At 38.1% G+C, this 15,925-nt stretch overlaps 1 protein-coding gene across 4 annotated transcripts in view; it reads left to right on the forward strand.

Moving 5' to 3' along the window:
* Positions 1–15,925, forward strand: part of MSH3 (mutS homolog 3) — a 113,195-nt gene that overhangs the window by 64,684 nt on the left and 32,586 nt on the right. For 2 of the 4 annotated variants that reach the window (XM_055791604.1, XM_013298161.3), the window contains exons 14-17: positions 5,367–5,554; positions 9,068–9,236; positions 13,207–13,271; positions 14,594–14,710. In XM_055791604.1, the coding sequence (XP_055647579.1) occupies positions 5,367–5,554; positions 9,068–9,236; positions 13,207–13,271; positions 14,594–14,710 (539 nt within the window). Of the gene's footprint in view, positions 1–5,347; positions 5,555–9,067; positions 9,237–13,206; positions 13,272–14,593; positions 14,711–15,925 lie in introns of all 4 variants that reach the window. The other 2 variants (XM_055791605.1, XM_055791606.1) reach the window with 2 other exon arrangements.

Below are 15,925 nucleotides of genomic sequence, written 5' to 3' on the forward strand. Positions count from 1 at the left end.
GAAATGTCACTTCTGTTTGTTCTGTTTCTAACTTCAGCCACGGGTCCTCCGTTGTTCAGAGTTCCTCGCAAGTTGCTGCAGTTGGGAAGATGAGTTCTGAATCACTCTGGAACTTTGCCCACTTACCAGGCTGCTCACCTGTGCAAAATAAAGCAGGCAGTTGCTACAAGGAAGATGTTTGCTGCTTGGTTACCTGCAGGCTCCCTGTGGGATTTTCCTTTCAGTTTTCCAGTGAATACTTCACTACTTCACTGTCATGCTCAGACTTCTCAGAGAAGGGTGCCGCTTAGCTGGGTGCTAAGTGTTTAAAATCTTTACATAAGCTTGTCAACCAGAATGATGCTGGAACTGTGCCTTTCCCTGGAAGGTACATTTGATACTTTATTGAACATGATGTAATTTTCAGAAGATTCAGAGAAAAATACGGTACTTCTGATTTTTTCTCTCTCTTATTAAATCAATACCTCTTACATATGCTCAGGAAATTACTGTTTGTATAGAGTGTTTAAAATAAATTCTCCCCATAGCATAATATATTGTTGACTTCAGCCAACACATCCTGGGTTTTTTTAAAGTTTTTTCATATATGATAGCAGTGGGCACATCTTGCATAACTATACTTTTAATCTTTTACAGAATTTACATCACAGGTGTTTTTAGATTTGCAATACTAAATGCTGATTTGAGCGATTTGTCCCCCGTTAAGGTGATTAATGTCATAATGAGGGGACATAGTACCTTAAAATTAAAAGCCTCATTTTTTCCTAAAGCAAAAATAGTATGCTTGCTATACTAAAAACTTAAAGGTATCTATTAAATTTAGAAAGGAGTGCTAAATGTATGCTACATTTCAAGTCCCAATTTTTTTATTTTAAATGCTTTTAACTTGGAGTGGTCAATGGCTGTCAGCTGTAGGTCTCTGTGGCTCCCTTCTAGATCTGTTGGAAACAATTCCACTAATGCAAACAAGGCTAAATTGCTTTCAGTGTTGTTCAAAGGGTGTTAGATCTGGCATACTGCTGTGATCTTTCATGCGTACTTCTCAGTGGCAACCATACTGCTTTCAGTACAGTTTGATAAACTGGTGGTTGAAACTATTTTTCGGCATCTTCTGAGGTTTGTCAATTCTGATGTTATTTTTCTAGTGCCAGAGAAGCTGTAGCTATTGACGGCATTTCAAAATTAGACTTCAAAAATAGCATTGAATAAGCTTGTGAGACTCTTCTGTGAATGCACAACTGCTGATCCTGCTTTATGTAAACCATTTTTGCTGTATTTTAAAAGCTTCTAATTTATACCACAATTATATATCTTTTGTAAGGTTAATTAGGATTTAAATGGAATCAGTCCCACTTTAATGGAGGGCAGATTTTCAGAGTCATTTTTATGCATCTGTTCCAAGTTATCTGTTTGCTTAGTAAATAATTTTTGCAGTAGAGCCATGACATTTTAGACGCAAAGTCCTGCAGTGTTGCTAAAATCAAGCCAGGGAAACAGTAATACTCTGAGTAAGCACAGAAGGGGCATGTTTGCCCTCTTTCTTGGGAATGCTGTGTTTAACAAAGTTGTTTGCAGTAAAGCATGCTGAATTTCCCATTCTTTAAAGGGGCTGTAGACTGTAACTTATAATGGAATCAAATAGGTTTTAATTCCTTAAATGACTGTTATGATGTGTAGGCTATCAGAGTTGCTGTGAGAAGCTTCAGCATGTTCATTAAGCACCCTTTGAGAAATCTCATGATAATTTCAGGGTTGTTCACTGTATCTTTTGCACACAACCAAAGTTGTTTAGTTTTTTTATCCCGCTGATTCTTTTATAGGTGATGCTGCCTTGAAATCTAACTTCCTCCCCTAACTGAAGCCTCACCTTTACCAGTCTCACCACCATTATTGATGAACACCTCAGTCAGGTGTTCTTATGTATTCTTAAAATCTTTTCCTTTTTCCAGCCTCATAAAGATAGTGTACTAATTAATTAAGTCCCTATTTCGTTCTTTTTTTAAAAGAACTATTAAAAAAACAAACAAACACCACTTGTTCAACTGATGTATTTCTTATGGTCCATATTTGCTCATTCTTCTTTTCTGGGCATTTTCTCCTATGAATCACTTAATGCTGTCTGTCAGGGACCTGCTTTGCAATTTCATGTGTCAGGGCTTCAGCCTTTGCCTTCCTGAGCACGTTTTGTAGTCAAGGGAAGTCTTGCAGGATTTTATTCTTTATCTGCATCAAGGCTGACGATGATGATGCAGTCAGTCATACTGTATTTTACTTTGATATTGAGCCCATGCCTGGATTTATCATTTGTTAAGTGTTTCAGACCCTTCCTTTGTGCTTTGACTTCAAATGGCATTGACAGATTTACTGCTTTATTATTTTGTTTTATTTTGTTGTCAGAGCTTTTACGAGATAGAATAAGTAAATTCTAGATTATCAGAAAGATGCTGATAAATTGCAGCAAGTGCCTGGGAGAACCAAAGTTTTCATGAGGCTGAATAAAGGATTGTTTATTAAGAAAGATTAAAAGAGTATAGTTTGCTTAAATGAATAATCAAAGGAGAACAGAAGGTTTAGAGATATTTGAAGGGTGTTAACAGCAAAGGAGGAGTTGAGTTAGTGTAATACAAAAGAGCAAAAATAAAGAGATAAAAAGAGATAAAAGAGATACTGGGATTGACTTAATAGAATGGAAATTTAGGCTATCTGATAAAACTTTTACTTGATGATGCTTACTAGTTTATGGGTTAGTTTCTGAAAGGAACTGGTAGGAATACAGTTTCTTAGAATAGAAGGGCCCAAGAGTAGACAAAAAGAAACTGATGCAGAAAAATTGAGCAGTTGCAGGGAAACCACCTAATTGGGTCTCTTCTGTCCCTAACTTTCATGGATCTGAAACAAAGATGAACTTAGCTTTTCCAGGAACATTCAGAATGTAATCTCTCTGGTCTTCCTGAATGTCATGAAATACCATGGTTAAATTGCATATTACTTTAGTCAAGTGTCTTATCAACCTTGCCTGTTTGGTATGGCAAGTTCAGTTCTTCAGCACGCAGCCATGCTTCAGGTTACTTGGAGAGTATCTATCAGGTACTGGCTTTATGACAACTTCAGTTACATTTACATCTGCAATTGAATTGATTTTAAATACCCAGGACTGATTTTTCTTTGATTTTTGTTTAATATAGCATTTATGATAAAGCAAATCAGTAAACACAGCAATTAACCTTATGAATTACTTTCTTTCTGGCCTTATTGGTGTCAGTCACTTAGAACTTCCAGTGTCCATAGTAGATTTCCAAGGCCACAGGTTTAGATTTATCTTTATTCTGTGTTTATACAGCATGGAGACTACTCTTCCGTCACCGGTCACAGTAGTGACATGTATTTAGTGAGAAGAGGGCTAGGGCCGTAACTGGAGCATACCTTAATTTATCATTTATGGTTTTCAGAGGGTTACTTTCAGTTGGTCTTCATGTTCTGAAGGACTAGTAGGCATTACAGAGTGAACTTATTTTGGGGTTTATATATATGGGGAGGGAGAGAAAACATTCCTTTCCAGTTCAGCATTTTTGTTAATACCTGTTTCTGTGTTTGGGTACAGAAGTTATTTGGGAGAAATAACTACAGTGTAATAGATGATAGAATTGCCTTAGTTCTTGCATATGGGTGTGGGAAGGAAAGAGAAAGAAAAATTTACCTCTGGGGAGAAACTGAAATAGAAGAAATGACAAAATAAAAATGCAGATGTGTTTTGTGAAATAGTGATTCATTGAAGCCTACACATTCTGTAATCAGTGTTGTACTGGTCACCACAAAATACCGACCAGAAATTTAATTCTAGACTGTATATTGCCTGGGTAGGAGAAAGAAAGTATCTAGGAAGAGAAAGTTGCAGCATATAAAGAATATCACAGTAGGAGCATTCAGTGTATCCTGTTCCCTTCCTTGCATCCTCAGATGAGGACGAAAACCTGTTTTTTCAGTGTTGTCGGTTGACCAGTGGGAGGAGTTCAAAAGACTGAAGAAAGAATGTTTCTACAGATCAGCAAAATACGACAAAATATATATCAGCATAATTATTTATGGACATTTTTTTCCAAACCTTCTGAAATGGCAGTGTCCTGGAGCGCCACTGAATTCAGCATGGTTTGAAGGCATTAAGTGTCTCATAGGACCAGGTTTCCATTTGGTGTACCACAAATACAAACTTATTTCTGTAAAGACCATTTCAGAATTGGTATTACATCATTTATAGGTGAGGTATGAGAGTACCTTAGATAACTGAGCAGGGGGTGGGGGGTGTGGGGGTGGGGATGGTGATGTAGGGGGTGTGTGTGCCTGCGGCAGGGATTAGAAGTGTGGCAGGAGATTAATTGTTTTGTTATGAGTTGTTAACTGCTGCAGAATCCTGACCCTGACCACTAATTCTTGAAAATGCACTAAAGGTAGCAAACTATGCTGACACCGAAGAGCACCTAGAATCCAACAGCAAAATATTTAAGCTGCATTAGAAGTAATATTAATGGTTAAAAAAGAGAGAGAGGAGTATCTTTTGCACAAGTCACTGCTTTTGGTGAGAAGCTGCTTGAAGGGAACCAACATGCTCCTACTCTGAATATCATGAAGCAACTCTGAAAGTGCTGTGTGCTGTTGGCTCTGACCTGGGAGATTCCCATTTGCTGATACCCTGGCTAACTGCCTGAAAAAGATAGAAAAATCTTTAGTAACTCTGTGGTGAGGAGAGGATGTACAACAAAGATGGGCTAGTATGTTCTTGGTCTCCTCATCACATACACCTCGGAGTAACCAGCTAGACTCTGAAGTTGGCAGTAGCTACAAGCAGCACTTTAAACAGTGACTGCTGGCTTTCTGTGTTTTTTTTTCCCCCCAGTTTCCTTTCTGTGTTCTTCTTCCAAGACTCTCCCTCTCTCTCTGACCTTGTCTTTCCAAACCCTCTTGCCGAAACAGCAGCCTGGGGGTTCAGGTGACAGCGCACAGATGCACAACCCCATATGGACAGATCGTGGTACTCATCACTTACTCAACCTGCTTTTTTGCCATTTGCGCATTGTTGGCCCATTTTTCTGCTGATTGCCTGCTGCATATGTGTTGCACATCTCCATCCAGCAACAGTAAAAATGGAGATCAGCTCTCAACTGCTTCCTAATGACAACGGTTGAAAAATTAGTATACTTTATTAATTGGGAAATGTGATAAGATTATGCAGCGGTGTTATAGTCCATACATTATAATTGTATTTTGTCTCATTTTCAAAAAGCAAAAGAACCTTTAGGATTTAATGAAAATATATTGTAATGATTTAGAGTAATAAATTGTAATGATTTAGATATTGCTTCCCTTCTCAGTGTTCAACCCAAGAGTTCTTCTTGATAGTCAGCACCCTGTCTCGTCTGGACTTGGAAATTCAAGCTCTAGTTCCAGTCATACATTCTCATGTGAAAACTCCTTTATTACAAAAGGCACTGTTGGAAATCCCAGAACTTCTCTCCCCAGTAAAACATTATTTAAAGATCCTTAATGAAGAAGCAGCCAAGTAAGTAGAGATAAAATAGATGAACCTTCTGTGCCTTACAGGCTTTCTGACTCAATGTATTCAGTTGTGCAAATTATGCATCCTGTTTTAATACAATTTAATTATATGTTTTTGGTTTTCTGTTTATGTATGTACAGGTTGCTTATAGTTAAAGCACAGGTTGTTTTCTACTGCTTATATTTTTTTAAAATTAAACTAGGCGAGCAAGTATTTTGTCTAGGATGTGTCTGCCTCAGGCTGAATAATTTTTTTGAAAGTTTTTCAGCTGTTTTGTGGAATGAATTTAGAGCAAAATATGTTTTGCTCATGTTCAATTTGTTTAACAGCTTTTTAATTATTTTTTTTAAATGGAGAAGGTATTCCTTTTGAAGAGAGACTTGACCTTTAGCAAAGTGGCCGCTCTGCTGTCAGGAATATACCTTTTACTATTTTTGAAAATTACTCAAAGCCTTGCATGCCCCCCTTCCTATTTTAAAAACGTCTTTGCATGCTCACTGATGGCAGAAAATACGAAGTTTAATAGCTGTGAAGATTTCATTGTAGCCTGTGTGATTTGTACCCGCTCAGAGCATTTCTGGGGTTAGTGCCCTGTTTGTGGACTCCCTCTAGAGACTGACTAAACGAGCACCTACCTCAGCCTCAGGCTCTGTTTTTATGTGATTACACTTTTCCCTGTAGTTGCCTTCCTGCAGTCTTGGAGAGGTAAGCTGAAAGTATGGAGGCTGTCTGCCCTTTCTTGTCTCAATTCTGTACTTCATTGTTCAAAAAAAAAAAAAAAAGTAGACAAAGGGAGAAGATGCTAAACTGGAATGAATATGCATTATAAGGGAGAGTGTCTTTAAATAATTTGTTGTGTACTGTTTCTTCTGAAGAATTGCTGCCTCCATTGTTACCCCTAGATCCTAGTTTTAACCACAAGAAGGACAAGGTAGGAGTCTTAAGATGCAGAATAGTAAAGCAAGAACATCAGTTCTGTAACGGGGGGATGTGCAAAAACCTCTCAGGGGACAGGATTTAGGAGGAATACCTTGTGGCCAGCAAAATCACAGTCTTTCTGAAAAAAAGCAGTGTAAGATCTTCTAAAAAAAGGTTATCTCATGATGCTAGGCACAGAGGCAGTCCGGCTGGCTTGCACAGCCAACTTGACTTTGCAGGTTTTTGGTCTGCTTTCAGTGTATTTTTTATTTACGCCACATGGAGAGGATATTCTGGACACGTGAGTATCACCCAGCTTTATATTCTGATCATCCTGAACTTTTCTGCTATAAGCAAGTTTCATCTAACTTTGAACATTTCCTCCTATGTAATATTGTAAGATAAAATATATACCTAGAGATTCTTTGATGAAAGATGTGGCGTGCAGTTTAATGTGTAGTTTTATTGGGGCAGCATAGTATTGGTCTTTTATTTTTAGTCTGCTTTGAAAATAAACATCCAATTTATTTACAAAATCATCTTTTTCTTTCTCCATCTGAGATTTAAAATTAAGGAAATTTAAGAATTAAGGCATAGAACTTAACTTATTTGCTTCTGAGTTGGAGACAGATGCAAGGTGTATAAATTTAGAAGCCGAGAAGGGCAGCAGTATTTGCTGTGCCCGGTGGACAGCTGGGTTTATAAGATTTCTACTGATGCATTGTATCCAATTATAGTTGTCACAGATTATGACAACACAGACTGTATCTTAATTATACCAGATTTACTGTAGGTAGGTTTAAAATATGTTTTTTTCCTGTCACTATGGATGATGGCTAGAATACTATACAAAATGAAGATACAATAGAATAAGTAGAAGATACCATCATTGGTCTGCAGAATGCATATATTTTGTTTGCATTTATTCAAGATTACTAAAATAACTTACCTTTTGGCCTTCATTATATCTCAGACTTGTGTGGCAGAATTATTTACACTCAAACCCCTTTCTTTCATTGAAATCATGATGATTACTTACATAGATACATGTACATACACACTTGCACCCACAGATGTATATGCTGCATCATGTGTTAATTTTATCATGTGGTGTGGGTAAATTCCTGTAGTCATTTTCAAAAGTATTCTGCTGCTCCAGGGCTTTTTAGGGCTAGTTCAAGATTCTGGGGTTTGAGGTGTTTTTTTCTTTAACTGTCAACGATTAATTTTTTGGTAGGCATTACATAGCAGTGACAGGCTTCACAGTCAGCTGCTGGCTACTAGTAATCTTTATTTCCTTGCATTCCCATGGAAACAGGTCTAATTAGCACAAAAGTGTTTCTAAAAATTAGTATTGTATTTTAAAATGGCATCTTTACTGTCACTTACATAATAACTATGTCCATGTAATGCAAAATCAAAGCACAGCTTTGTGTTACCTGTCTGGTCACTGACTCCAGTTGAGGCTTCATTCTCAGGCAAAGGAGTATTGGAGTAGGTAGAATATTAGACTTTTTATTACTTTCATGTTTTATTACTTGCAGTTTGCTAATTACTTGCTCTCCAAATATTAGATTTCAGGCTTATTACATAATTAACTGGTACAGTTTTGTATTTGCTTTAAAATACAAATGTATATTCCAATTAACTTAGGGCTGATTGCACTACTTGTTATTGCTTGCCTGATACTTATTAGGATGAGTTAAATTTTTGTTATTTTTGATGACGTCCATATTTTTAATAGCTTGTTCGGCATCCCAATTTTAAACATTTGAATGGCATTGTCTTTTCTGAGCTGAGATAGTGCAGCCCAAACAATTCTGTCATTTTCTGACGTTGAGACTAGAAAAGAACATTGTTTTGCATGTGTTAGAAAATGCTGTGGTTAATCTTTTCTTGAGGAAAGAAGAAAGCTACTCTGAGAAGCTTATGATGACATTCTGCTTTGATGAAGGCCTTCTGGGAGGGACTTTTTGTTGCAATCCTCATGAAAATCTGCCCAAATGTGGCCAAGTTGATCAAAAATCTGTGTTCGTGTTACGCAGAAGTTATCTAAAGCTTCACATGTAGTCATGATAAAGATGTTGCTGGCACTTGGGATGCTCGAGGTTGGGACAGCAATTGCATTCCAGAGTTACGGATTGAGACAGAAGGGAATGACATTCCTTGTGCTTCCTTTTCTTCCTTTGGTCGATTGAGGGAGAACAAACAGAAAGCTGCAGGATGCACATTCAGAGATGACGAAAAAAATCCCACTCAGCAGGGTTTAGTGTAGAAGTATGAGCATAATGTGATGGAGTCGAAAGAACAGGAATTGATTAGTTTTGAATACATTGGCGGGCGGGAGGTATCTTGGTGTAGCCTCTTAGATTCGGTATACAAGGTGCCTTTCTATTTAGGTATATGTGTGTATGGCGCCTTGCGGTACGTGTGCTGTACCATGACCAAGTAACAGAAAAGCTGTATTTAGAGGGGAATAAAGGCGTTATTAAAACAAACCGGGATAATATATAAAAATGTGGATGCAGCCAGTAGAATTGGGGAACTTATTTTTGGTTTTACTGTTATTTTGTTTTATCTTATGCTTCTTACGGATAGGATTGGAGATAAAACCCAGCTGTTCAAGGACCTTACAGACTTCCCCGTCATCAGAAAGAGAAAGGAGGAGATCCTGGATGTGCTTTCTAAAATCCAATCGCATCTGCTGGACATTCGTAAACTGATTAAAAATCCTTCTGCAGAGTATGTTACCGTTTCTGGTCAAGAGGTAATAATGGTGTCTATTATATATGACTGTACCCTTGCTTGTCTAGAAAACAGCTTAAAGGTTAGGTTTAACTAGAACTCTCTTCATTTAGTATGAGACTTGATGAGGTCATTTGACTATAACCTTTTGTACAACTTTAAAGAACCGTTCTGTGACAGTGTCACTTTTTAATTTAAGCTAATTACTTTAGTGATTTAAATAATAAAAACACATTAGTGCAGCTGAATTTGGTTCGGTAGTACTTTGCTTTTCTGTATATGTAAAAACAATTGCATACTTCCAAGGTTAATTATGTGGCTATTAAGTGCTGAAACATTCTCGGATAACCAGGAAGCATAACATTAGGTTAATTTGAGGAATGGTAGAATGATTTGTAAGTACTGATTTAAGACTGTAATTTGAGAGATGGGAGAGAAGAAGAACAGTATTAAAGAACAACAAATGTTATTTTATTTCAATTCTTAGAAATTATGCTGGTGGACAGGAGCTTTTGTTTGCTAGATGATGTGCAAGTGTGGGTAGGCCATGCTCCTACTACAGCAGGCTGAGTTCAGTGAAAAAAAAAACAAACAAAAGAGGGAGAGAGGGAGAGATGACAGATACTGCCAGATTTGGGGCAGGGGAGTGACTGAAAGGAGCAGTGAGGGAGCACTGTTCAGCATTGTCCTGTGGGAAATGAGAGCAGGAAGGCTGGGGAAAACTCCACAGAACACTGGAAAAAGAAGTGAGTTAGAAAACTGAACGAGGGTTGGGAGTAGAAGAGATGAATCAGTGAGGACCGTGAGGGAAGGGGCTGGAAGCAGCCCCCGTCACACTGAGGACCTAGGGAGCTGAGAACACAGCAGGGAGCAGGCAGGCAATGCTGAGAGAGGGTGTGAGAAGGGATGAGTAAGACACAGCAGCATTTGATAAAGACCTGGGGTGGATATTGAGTTTTGAACCCCTCACCACAAGGAAGACATTGAGGTGCTGGAGTGTGTCCAGAGAAAGGCGATGAAGCTGGGGAAGGGTGTGGAGCACAAGGCTTGTGAGGAGCAGCTGAGGGAACCGGGGTGTTCAGTCTGGAGAAGAGGAGGCTGAGGGGGGACCGTATTGCTCTCTACAGCTGCCTGAAAGTAGGCTGTAGCAAGGTGGGTGTTGGTCTCTTGTCCCAAGTAACAAGTGACAGGACAAGAGGAAACAGCCTCAAGTTGTGTCAGGGGAGGTTTAGATTGGATGTTAGGAAAAATTTCTTCAGGGAAGCGTGGTCAAGCATTGGACCAGGCTGCCCGGGGAGGTGGTGGAATCGCCATCCCTGCAGGTGTAGGTGTGGTGCTTAGGGACATGGATTCGTGGTGGACTTGGCAGTTCTGTGTTAAGAATTGGACCTGATGATCTTAAAGGTCTTTTCCAATGTAAATGATTTTATGATTCTATGATTTCCTTTGATGGTAAAGCTGAGAAGAGGAAACACATGGCTGAAGTGTTGGGTAGGCTGTCAGCATGGATGTTGAAGTCCAAGAGGAAACATTAAAGAGTGTGTCTGAGTATTGTATGAGGAAGGGAAGAGCCAGGATTTGAAAGGTTTCTGTCAGAGAGGCTGCATTAAGAGGTGGGTGATGACACGTGTGACGGATTGATTGAAGAGAGGAGGACATCTGAGGGAGCAGTCAGGTGCGAACTGGACAGGAGAGCTTCAGAAACCATCAGACCCCATGTACATGTTTGAGAGGAGGTCTTTATAGCAGGGGACAGCTCAGGAACCGTTGCAGACAAAGAGATCTATCTTGGTATATTCATAAAAGGAGCTGCAGAGGTTGGGGATAGCTGCTCTTTAATTACATCTGGTGTAGGTGTTTCAGAGACTTCAAAAGAGGCAGTAGAGGAAGCGTTAGAGAAGATGGTCAGTGAGGAAAGGAAGGACTCTAAAGGAACGGAGGTAACGGAAAGGAAATTTTTTGGGAGGAGCAGAGCATAGGCATAGCAAGAGTCTCTTGGAGTTCAGCTCTTTTTTCTCCTCATATCTGTGTGATTATATTCTTCATGTGTTCTTGTATTGCTCCAATAGAGGTATTCAAATGCTGCTTCACAACAGCAGCGCTTATTGTTTGCTAGCTCTGGAAGAGAGAGAAGCCAGGAAACTTTTCAGGGAACAGTCTGCTTTGGAGAAAAAAATATTAAAAAGCCAAACTATTTGCTCCTTCATGTATGCCCCCAAACCCATGATTATGAATACATGCTTAGATCTTCAGAGTCAGCACACAGTTTAACTTATATGTAAGTTTGTTAGAGTTCTGATGAAGATCCAGTTGACAGATAACTTTTCCAAAGTTATCTTTTATCTGTATCTATCTTATCTTTTGTTTCCAGACCTCTAGTGTAATTTCTGGCGTGCACTGAACAGGACAGAAAGCTCTGTGAATAGTGATAGCACTGCTATTCATTTCAGGCAGGATTTAGAGAGAAATTGCTACATTTGGCAAATATTTGCTTCTTGCATTGCTTAAGCAGCACTTTGCCCAGTTTATTTGATACTGCAGTTACTTATCTAACAGGGCTAAGAATTAAAGGATGAAAAAACAAATGCTTTTGTTGTTTTGAAGATTGCAACCCGTCTGCTTGTTTCTCAGTAGTCACAAACCCAAATTAGGCAATTGAACTAACTGTGTTAATTTAGACTCTTGAGTTCAGTTAGGTGTCCAGCATAGACACAAATGTGGTACTATTTTGTTTTCCTTTTGTAAACACAGCATGTTTAATTGTTTTGAGATCAACTTCAGGAAAAACTGTGATACCAGCACATCAGCAACACTGCTAGTGTTGCTGCTAGTGGCAGAAGTTGGCTCATTTTCAAACCTTTGCAGATCTCTGTTTCTATCCATTTTCAGGCACTTTATCTGGTGTGTATTATGCAATTTCATGTTTTATACATGTTTCTACCAAGTATTTTAGAAGTGGCTTAGGTGAATTAAGAATTAGTGCACTATGTCCTTGCTGGAGTTTTTTACTCATGTTAGGATTATTATTCTTGATTGACTCACTTGAGGGCTGTTCTGGTGAGGTATGGAAGTTTTAACCTAAATGATACTAAGCGTAATGGAAAAGTTTTGTCAGGTGGTAGTGTCATGGCTTTCTGTAAAGGGGATCAGATTCTGTGTTACTCTAATCTCTGCTAGAAATTAATTTTCGGGCTGAATTCTTTTATTTGAGAATGCCTCAATTCTTTGCTGTCCAGGGCCTCAATATATAGGTATAATTTATATTAAAAACATTAATTATATATATATTTATTTAATAATTATAGATAAATAATTATATATTACCTGTTACAAAGGTAATTGATGTGAGTCATGTGATACACTACAGCAAATGCATGGTGTAAATTCCACTGCACTGAGCCTCTTGCCGTCACTGCTGGTTTCCCCTGTTCCTTCCCTTTCTGACCCTGAGTTGATCCGAACTTGAAGCACGGTACTGCAGGTACAGCGCTAGCATTTGAGATTTTGAGCTCTTGTCTGTGAGGTGTCGCAGGTGGTGACTGTGTCACGGATCCCTGGGCAGGAAGGCACATCTCACTGATCAGCAGTAGCCTCAGTACAGATGGTGTGCAGTGTAGAGTCCGTGTGAATGTTGAATTCTCTACAAGGGACAGTCAGGACCAGGTAAGCAAGGTTTCCTAGCTTTAGTCTGGTTTTGGCTTGGTAAGAAGGAGGTGAGGAGGGAACATGTTAGCGAATGAATAGAAAGGCCGAGATGTGGCAGCAACATTTCAGGGCACAAAAATAGCTCAGAATGGGAGTTGCTTTTTTGGCAGAAAATGTGTATGTCATAGCTCTCACTTCTGGGCGAAAAAGAGCATTAGCTTCTGGTCTGCTCAGGCTGAATATGTTTTTGCTGTGATGCATGCAGGTTTCTTGATATATGACAGTTGTGGCTCTGTAGTCTTCCTAACTTCCCATGATGTATAATACTACATTTCTGTTTATTTTAGTTTTTGATAGAATTCAAGAATACCCATAAATCATCTGTGCCATCTGACTGGGTTATGGTTAGCAGGTACGTGAAATGTCTTTGAAGTTTGTTCTATTTTAATATATGAGGAAAAAAAAGCAGTATTTTGGTATTACAATTAATTATGTACACATTCTCATTGCTCCATGTGTTTCTGTTTTGTTTTTTAAACTGAAAACCAACCAAGCAAAATTGTTGTGTCAATTTATTGCCATAGTAAGTTTTGCTTAAAAGCAAACCAAACTGAAAAATAAATGGAGTTCTTAAAATGTTTGGGTTTACATTGTAGATTCTTAGTGCACTATATTAGTTGCTTAATCTTTCAAATTACATGTACTGGTGTCAAAACTATGATCTTGATTGAATTGTGCCTGTTTGCACACGTGGATCTTTTCTTACTTTGTTCAGAACAGTGAAAAGTAGCTGTTTGTGCATCTCAGTAAATTCAGTGTATTTAAAATGTCATTTTACTTATTCATACAGACAAGCTTTGCTTTCTTTGGTTCTCACAGTTATGTAAGCATGATTTTTAGATAGCTCTGTATACTTTTTCCAGTATGTGAAACAGAGATGGAGTGAATTATGTAGTTGGCTTTTTTTTCTTTTCAGTCATTTGTTTTATTATTTAAACGGCGTGAATACCTTAATGTTAGCTCAATGTTAGGATGTGTAGAGTCAATGTAAATCCTGAATTCTCTGCAAGGCCCAGTGTATAATGTGTGAGCATAGACATCTCACGCCAGAAACAGGCATAATCGGGGTCAACTCTGAAGTGATGTTGTATTCACTTGTGCAAGAATTCAGTATTAAAAGTGCACAGATTAGACTGAACTAAGATGCTGAAGAACAAATTACAGCTAATCTGGATTTTGTAAAAGAATGCCAGGGAATGCCAAAGTGAGCCCTTAATGAAACTGCATAAATAAATAGCAAGTGCCCCAAATGGAAACTAGCAAGACAGACGATATTTACTAAGTTTGTTTCCAGCTTATCATGAAGTTTTCATCTTTTAAAGTGATTTTTTTTTTCCTTGGAGTTCATTGTATATGCAATCAGTCGTAAGAGTCATTCATTTGTACAGTGTATTGCTCAACATAATTTTGTGATATATATAAACTTCAGTATTATATGCTATGTTGTGAAAGACATTTCAAAAGCCTTCTGAATGGTCAGTGGTGCAGTAGCCAATCTGCACAGTAAATATCATTAGAATCAATAGTTTGGTACAAACAGTAAAAGATTTTTTTTTTAACATCCATTTCTCAGGCTCACAGAGGGTAGGAAAACTAGTCCAATTTTTCATGTAGGTGGTGTAACTGATTGCTTAGTGACCTTGATTTCCTATTTGGCTTTTTTCTCTCTTCCAGCACAAAAGCTGTCAGCCGTTTCCACTCTCCTTTTATTATAGAAAATTACAGACATCTGAATCAGCTCCGGGAGCAGTTAGTCCTTGACTGCAGTGCTGAATGGCTAAATTTTTTAGAGTGAGTTCACAAAATAGTCAATTTTTATCATTGTATTTTATTTTATTTTACTTTTGCTGTAAGAACAGAAAAAAAACCCCATGTTTATCTAAAAATAGAAAGTTGATCATGCAATTACATTGCCCACAAAACTATAATTAATTATTGTTCTTCAGTTTAAGGCATCTGAAGGCAAAGCCTATGCAGACTGAGTCCTGAGACCAGCAGTGTTGTCTTTAGATTTTCAAATTCTGATGAAAATACACTATTAAATATGTATAGTGGCTCTCAAAATTTCAAAATGGATATCACAGCATTAAGAACCTGAAAGTGTAACTAACAGCAAATGGCTGAAACTGAATCTAGTAGTTTCGTTATTGAACTACAGTGTAAGTGAAATGAAAAAATAATCTGTTATACAAGCTAACCAAATTCATTTTTAATATTAATTGAAATAGAGTATGGTTTTGATGTTATGTGTGCCATTACTAAAAAAAATAATAACTACATTGCAGTGTTACTTGGAGTTTCTGAATTAGGAATGTTCAGGGTGTTTGGGCCATTACTTGATCGAGTGTGGTTCTGTATGGTAGCCCTGTGACTGACTGAGTCTGTTTGCTAGAAAGTAATCGGAGTGTTGTTGCCCCTTGCAAGTGGCGCGGAAGATCTGTTTGTCTCAGATCAGTCTGAGTGCATTAGTTTAGCTATTTAGCCAAAGTTTCTTTAAAATGGGTGTTTAAAAAATATTTCTCAAACTTGTGAATGCCTTTAATTTTTCAGGTGTTTGGCTAGCAATTTTTTTTTGTCCCTCATGTCATGCAATGATATTTGGCTCACTTTCAGCTGTGCTTTTTTCGCCACTGCAAAAACTTAACAAGTACCTTCTGAAGTTGTCTCACTGAATCTAACTGATGCCAAGGTTTGCCTCCTAGCAGGAACCCAGCAATTCCGTAAATTTGGTAGAAACTAGAAAAACATTCTAATTCACTCTTCTCCAGATGCATTGCCTTTGAAATACTGTAAAAATGGTTCTGATGCATAATTTATTGTCACTCTGTTAGCCATGTAAGTTTGAGTAGACCTATTTTAACCTTTCTTCGCTTAGATCAGCTGCTTTTCATGCTCACTTTGGTCTTCTCCAGTAGTCTTGTATGATAGCAGCGTACAACAAGGAAAGACCTGTGTGTAGGAAAGTGTTCTTCTTTCCCACCCATCCATCTACGTACTGATTTATTT

The sequence above is a fragment of the Falco peregrinus genome, chromosome Z (genome assembly GCF_023634155.1).
Source record: "Falco peregrinus isolate bFalPer1 chromosome Z, bFalPer1.pri, whole genome shotgun sequence".
Classification (NCBI taxonomy): Eukaryota; Metazoa; Chordata; class Aves; order Falconiformes; family Falconidae; genus Falco; species Falco peregrinus.